This window comes from Heterodontus francisci, unplaced genomic scaffold (assembly GCF_036365525.1).
Source record: "Heterodontus francisci isolate sHetFra1 unplaced genomic scaffold, sHetFra1.hap1 HAP1_SCAFFOLD_828, whole genome shotgun sequence".
NCBI classification, from domain to species: domain Eukaryota; kingdom Metazoa; phylum Chordata; class Chondrichthyes; order Heterodontiformes; family Heterodontidae; genus Heterodontus; species Heterodontus francisci.
The window spans coordinates 56,368-63,124 of record NW_027141449.1 but is presented as its reverse complement, the minus strand read 5'-3'; the positions used below and the strand labels follow the sequence as shown (position 1 = coordinate 63,124).

General features: G+C 56.4%; 1 protein-coding gene across 2 annotated transcripts; it reads left to right on the top strand.

Moving 5' to 3' along the window:
• The first annotated feature begins 3,628 nt into the window (after nucleotides 1-3,628).
• LOC137363777 (actin, acrosomal process isoform-like) lies at nucleotides 3,629-4,753 on the top strand. 2 transcript variants are annotated; one of them, XM_068027333.1, is made up of 2 exons: nucleotides 3,629-3,760; nucleotides 3,884-4,753. In XM_068027333.1, exons 1-2 carry the CDS (start codon nucleotides 3,629-3,631, stop codon nucleotides 4,751-4,753), a joined length of 1,002 nt encoding a protein of 333 aa, XP_067883434.1. The 2 variants fall into 2 exon arrangements, with proteins under 2 accessions (XP_067883434.1, XP_067883433.1); XM_068027332.1 differs by having other exon boundaries at nucleotides 3,629-4,753.
• The last annotated feature ends 2,004 nt before the right edge of the window (nucleotides 4,754-6,757 follow it).

The following is a 6,757-nucleotide window of genomic DNA, read 5'->3' as shown; positions in this document are numbered from 1 at the left end:
TTCAATTCACTCACCTTATTCCTGATGCTTCTTGCGTTGAAGTATACGCACTTTAACCCTTCTCTGTGCCCATCTGTCCTCTGTGACAGTGCTACCTTCCCCAATACCTCACTACACTCTTTGTCTTTCTGAGTGGACCCACTGGTCCCTGGATTACAAGTCCGGTTCCCATCCCCCTCCCAAACTAGTTTAAACCCTCCCGAACAGTACTAGCAAACCTCCCTCCCAGGATATTGGTGCCCCTCTGGTTCAGATGCAGCCCGTCCTGTTTGAACAGGTCCCATCTTCCCCAGAATGCAGTCCAATTATCCAAGAACTGGAAGCCCTCCCTCCTACACCATTCCTGCAGCCACGTGTTCAGCTGTGCTCTCTCCCTATTCCTAGCCTCACTATCACGTGGCGCCGGCAACAAACCAGAGATAACAACTCTGTCCGCCCGAGCTTTCAGCTTCCAGCCTAACTCCCTAAACTCACTTCTAACATCTGTGCCACCCTTCCTTCCTACGTCGTTGGTGCCAATGTGCACCACGACCTCTGGCTGCTCCCCCTCCCCTTTAAGGATCCTGAAGACGCGATCACAAACATCACGGACCCTGGCACCAGGGAGGCAACAAACCATCCGTGCGTCTCGCCTGCGCCCACAGAACCGCCTGTCCGTACTCCTCACCATCGAGTCCCCGATGACTAGTGCTCTCCCATTTTCCCTCCTTCCCTTCTGAGCCACAGTGCAGGACCCCGTGCCAGAGGCCCAGTCACTGCAGCCTGCCCCCGATAGGCCGTCCCCCCCAACAGTATCTAAAACTGTATACTTGTTGTTGAGGGGAACGACCACAGGAGATCCCTGCACTGACTTCTTCCCACCTCTAACTGTTACCCAGCTGCCTTTGATTTGTGGAGTAACGACCTCCGTGTAGCTTCTATCTATCAACCCCTCAGCTTCCCGAATGATCCTCAGTTCATCCAGCTCCAGCTCCAATTCCCTAACACGGTCTGATAGGAGCTGGAGACGGATGCACTTCCAGCAGGTGAAGTCGGCAGGGTCACCGGAGGTTCCCCTCACCTCGAACATTCTGCAGGAGGAGCAATACACTACACTGGCTGCCATTTCTTTTATTCAATTACCCCTTAGTTAAGTACAACTATAGATATTAACAAAAACAGTAAATAGCTTACCTGCTCAGTCCTTTTTGGTTAGAGGAGGAGGGTAAAAAGGGTCTTATTATTAGGTTAGAGGAGGAGGATGGGTGGGAGACACTACATGTGTAGTGGCTCGGGTTTACTCAGCTCCGCACCTTTAAGGAAAATACCTACCCAGGAGTCCTCGCTGCCGACCAGCTTCCGGTTCCTCCGGCGCCAAAAGAAACTCAAAGACAAGGAAAACAGTAAGTAAAACAGTAAGTACTTACTTTTAAAACACAGCTCCTGATGCCTTCACTCACCCAACGAAGAGTCGCTACCTTCTCCTGCTGCTCCGCCGGGAAATGAGGCCGAGTCCACGGAGCTCCGCACCTTTAAGGAAAATACCTACCCAGGAGTCCTCGCTGCCGACCAGCTTCCGGTTCCTCCGGCGCCAAAAGAAACTCAAAGACAAGGAAAACAGTAAGTAAAACAGTAAGTACTTACTTTTAAAACACAGCTCCTGATGCCTTCACTCACCCAACGAAGAGTCGCTACCTTCTCCTGCTGCTCCGCCGGGAAATGAGGCCGAGTCCACGGAGCTCCGCACCTTTAAGGAAAATACCTACCCAGGAGTCCTCGCTGCCGACCAGCTTCCGGTTCCTCCGGCGCCAAAAGAAACTCAAAGACAAGGAAAACAGTAAGTAAAACAGTAAGTACTTACTTTTAAAACACAGCTCCTGATGCCTTCACTCACCCAACGAAGAGTCGCTACCTTCTCCTGCTGCTCCGCCGGGAAATGATCTCATTGAAACCTACAAAATACTTAAAGGGATAGACAGGGTAGATGCAGCTGAGATGTTTCCCCTGGTTGGGGAGTCTAGAACCAGGGGACACAATTTCAAAATAAGGGAGAAGCCACTTAGGACTGAGATGAAGAGAAATTTCTTTACTCAGAGGGTTGTAAATCTTTGGAATTCTCTACCCCAGAGGGCTGTGGAAGCTCAGTCATTGAGTATGTTTAAAGCGGAGATTGACAGATTTCTAAATACTAATGACATAAAGGGATATGAGGATAGTGTGTGGGAAAAGGCATTGAAGTGGATGATCAGCCATGATCACATGATCACATTGAATGGGGGAGCAGGCTTGAGGGCTGAATGGCCTGCTCCTGCTCCTATGATCCTAATCAGCTGGACTCCCAGCTCAGGCTTTGTGGTGCCCTCTCCCCACTGAGGGCTCTGTGGGCAACTACAGCCTGAATCACAGGCCCCAGGGGTGTTTACAGCCTGAATCACAGGCCCCGGGGGTGACCGCAGCCTGAATTACAGGCCCCGGGGTTGACCGCAGCCTGAGTCACGGGCCCCGGGGGTGACCGCAGCCTGAATCACAGGCCCCGGGGGTGACCGCAGCCTGAATCACAGGCCCCGGGGGTGACTGCAGCCTGAATCACAGGCCCCACGGGTGACTGCAGCCTGAATCACAGGCCCCACGGGTGACCGCAGCCTGAATCACAGGCCCCGGGGGTGACTGCAGCCTGAATCACAGGCCCCGGGGGTGACCACAGCCTGAATCACAGGCGGCAAGAGCCTGAATCACAGGTCCATAGGCGGTGAGCCTGAATCATAAGCCCCAGGGGCGACCATAGAGCTGGAATCACAGGTCCTACAGGCAGCGAAAGCTTTAATCAGGCGGGGCCTAAATCAGTCTCTGCAGGTAAGAGCCTGAATCAGAGATCTCCCTCCGCGAAGGCCATGTGGGTGCTCACAGCCTGATATTGCTGAATTGGGGCCTGCACTCTGGCTCAGTGTCCAGTGATACCAAAGCCTTGGATTCTAGCAGCTTCCATCATTGTCTGATCTACTTCCCAGGTCCGGCGAGCCTGAGAGAATCAGGGAGTTGCTGAGACCTTGACTCATATCAGGCAGCTGGTTCACAGCACTGGCAGAGCCTGGGGGCCGTGGGTCTGACTCTGATAGTGACTGACTGATTCGCAACAACGACGAGTTATTTTCCCAGGAGAAAGTTGTAGATCTAACGACCGGGGTCCGAGATATCCGGGGTGTCGTTGCGGGGGGGGGAGTAAGGAGAGGGGAGGTGAGGGGGTAAAGGGGGGTAAGGGGGGGGAGGGGGCTCCCAGCCTCCCCCCATCTCCCTTTGCTCCTGTTCAGTGACCTCAGGGTCCCTCTGTGGCCTCATTTCCTGGGGGGGCCCTGAGGTCAGAGGTCACCCCAGGGCCCATTGTGAGGTGGGAGCTGTTGCCCCCGGCAACCGGCCCAGGGGCTGTGGGGTGGGGATTCTGGGGAGGGTAAGGGGGGGGTGGGGGGGGGGGTTTAGTCACAGAAACAGTGACACTCGAGACAGAGAGAGAGAGAGAGAGAGAGAGAGAGGAGATACAGTATCTGGCTGCGGAAAGGAGGAACAGTGCGACTGACTGCTCGGAGACTCGACAAGCTGCCCACCCGCGATCAGAATGAGTAAGCCCTTACCTGCCGTTCCCCAGGCACCCCCCATGTGCCTGGAGGCCTTCACCGAGACCGCTGCCGTGGTGATGGACAACGGCACCGGTTACACCAAGGCTGGCTTCGCCGGTGACGATAAGCCCCGGGTGGTGCTGCGTTCCCTGGTGGGCATCCCCAACCACACCAGCGACGAGCTCCACAAGGGGCCGGACTATTACATTGGCAGCGCCATCCCCAACGACCCCTGGATCATCAAGACCCCCGTGGTGACCAATGGCATCGTGACCGACTGGGACGCCCTGGAGATGCTGTGGCACCACATCTTCTACCAGGAGCTGCGCGTGGCCCCCGAGGAACACGCGGTGCTGCTCTCGGACGCCCCCCTGTCCCCCACCACCAACCGGGAGAAGTCGGCCGAGCTCCTGTTTGAGGGCTTCGGCGTGCCGGCCATGTACGTGGCTCACCAGTCCCTGCTCTCCCTCTACTCCACCGGCCGCACCACGGGCCTGATCATCGAGTCGGGCCTGGGGGTCTCCTACACGGCCCCCATCCACAATGGCTACACCATGCCCCACGCCACCTTCCGGCTGGACCTGGCCGGCGGGGGGCTGACCGAGTACATGGCCAAACTGCTGGAGGAGTGCGGCAACCCCTTCAGCCCCGAGGAGATGCACATTGTGCGGAACATCAAAGAGACCTGCTGCTACGTGGCGCAGGACTTCAACGAGGAGATGGTGGCCAACGAGAATGACTACCTCACCGACTACGAGCTGCCCGACGGCCACATCATCACCATCGGCAACGAGCGCTTCCGCTGCCCGGAGTCGCTCTTCAAGCCTGAGGTGGTAGGCCTCACCGACCCGGGCCTCCACGTGCTGGCCATGAAGAGCCTGGAGAAGTGCAAGGCGGAGCACCAGCCCGAGCTCCTCAACAACATCGTGCTGTCGGGCGGCTCCTCCATGTTCCCCGGCTTCGCCGAGCGGATCCAGAAGGAAATGGGCGAGCTGGCACCCCACAGAGCCAAGCTCAACGTCTACGCCTCCCCCCAGCGCAAGTTCTCGGTGTGGATCGGAGGCTCCATCACCGCCTGCCTCAATACCTTCCAGTCCATGTGGGTCCGCCGAAAGGACTACGACGAGAAGGGCCCGGTGATTGTCCACCGCAAGTGTTTCTGAGAGATTGTTCGAAGCGTGAAGGGAGTGTGCGATAACATTCTAATTAATAAACAGACTAAAAGCTCAGCACGCACTGTCTCGCTTTTCCCTCTCATTGGGCCTGGCCTCCGCGCACGCCTGGTGTTAAGCCTCTCTAGGCCACTGAGGGAAGGATCCCATCCCGTGATGAGCAGGGTGTTCCCCTGCTGTCCCTCAGCTTAAGGCAGGTTATTGTGGGATCTTGCTGTGTGCAGGGTGCCCCCCTGTTACAGCGGATTCTGCGTCCGAGTGTCATCTCGGGCAGCACGGAGAGGTCATGGAGCGTTGTGGCACTGCTCGTCACTTCTCCCAGCTCTTGGGGCATGTTATCCTGGACATTTTCTTTGGCCATATCTCTCACCCTGATTACCCCCCCCCCCACTCTGTTGCCGCAGGGATCTGCTGCAGATCAATAGGCCGATAGGGAGGGAGAGGGAGTGCGGTTGTTTGAACGCCGGTGCCGCCTGGGGGGGGGGGGGGGCCGGAGGGAAACCCGACCCACTCCCCCTCCCCCCGAGGCTCTGCTCTCCAACAGAGGGCGGACTGTGACAGTGAGGCCTCCATTTCGTGCAGGCCTCAGGCTCAACATCGCTCCACACTCGGCCCTTGAGATTGTCCTTGGCATCTGGGCAAGGTTGGCAATTCACCCAGATCGCAGTACACTGAGGGAGGGAGGGGGGGGGGGGGGGGCGACACTCGACTAAAAGTAGTGTGGGACTGAAGTAGTGTGGGAGGCCAGACCAGGAGGGGCAGCAGGTTCCCCTCCCCGAACGGCATTAGGCGAGGTTTGACAACAATCCAGAAGCTCAGTGGACCCCTCGTGACGCCACTTACAAATTAGCAGGTTCACAAATCAATCCCTGCCCTGATGGCATTTGAACTCCTGACCTTTGAACTGCGTGACCAGTTTGGGCGGGCCTTTGGCAGTGGGTTGAGGTGGGAGACAGTGGGCAGATCAGTCAGAGAGCTCCAGTATTAGGAGTTGCTGCCCTCTCCTGGCTCCATTCTGATCTATCTAATCATAGACAGAGAATCACTTGCAATGGCTTCACTTCCTGCTCCTGCTCCGTTCCCTCTGGTGTCCCCCCAAGGATCTATCCTTGGCCCCCTCCCTCCTCCGATTTCCCATCTACACGCTGCCCCTCGGCGACATCATCCGAAAACACAGTGTTAGTTTTCACATGTACACTGACGACACCCAGCTCTACCTCACCACCACCTCTCTCCACTCCTCCGCTGTCTCTAAATTATCAGACTGTTTATCCCACATCTAGTACTGGATGAGCAGAAATTCCCTCCAATTAAATATCGGGAAGACTGAAACCTCGACTTTAAAATTCTCTTGCTTTCAAATCCCTCCATGGCCTCCTCAACCCTCCGAGATCTCTGCGCTCCTCCAATTCTGGCCTCTTGTTCATCACCCCCCCCCCCCCTCCCCCGATTCCCATCGCTCCACCATTGGCGGCCGTGCCTTCAGCTGCCTGGGTCCTACGCTCTGGAATTCACTCCCGAAACCTCTCCGCCTCTCCTCCTTTAAGACGCTCCTTAAAACCGACCAAACTTTGCCAACCTATCCCAATACCTCTTCCTGTGGCTCAGTGTCACCATTGTTCGACAATATTCCTGTGAGCTGCCTTGGGATTGTTTTACGACTTTAACGTTGCTATATAAATACAAGCTGTTGTTGCCAGGCTCATTGACCATGGGGTGTGCAGGCCCTCAGCACATATCCTGTCTGTTTTGACAAACACTCATGAACACTGCAGGTCCTCAGCTCAGCGATCAGGCTCCACCGCAGGGGGGGGGGTTCAGGCAAGTCCAGCATTTGTTGCCCATCCCTGATTAACCTCGAGGAAGAGGTGGTGAGCTGGATTCTCGAACTGCTGCAGAATCGTACTGTCAGCACAGGAGGAGGCCATTCGGCCCATCACGTCCATGCCGGCCGACAAGTAGCCATCCAAGCCGAACCCCACCTTCCAGCTGTTG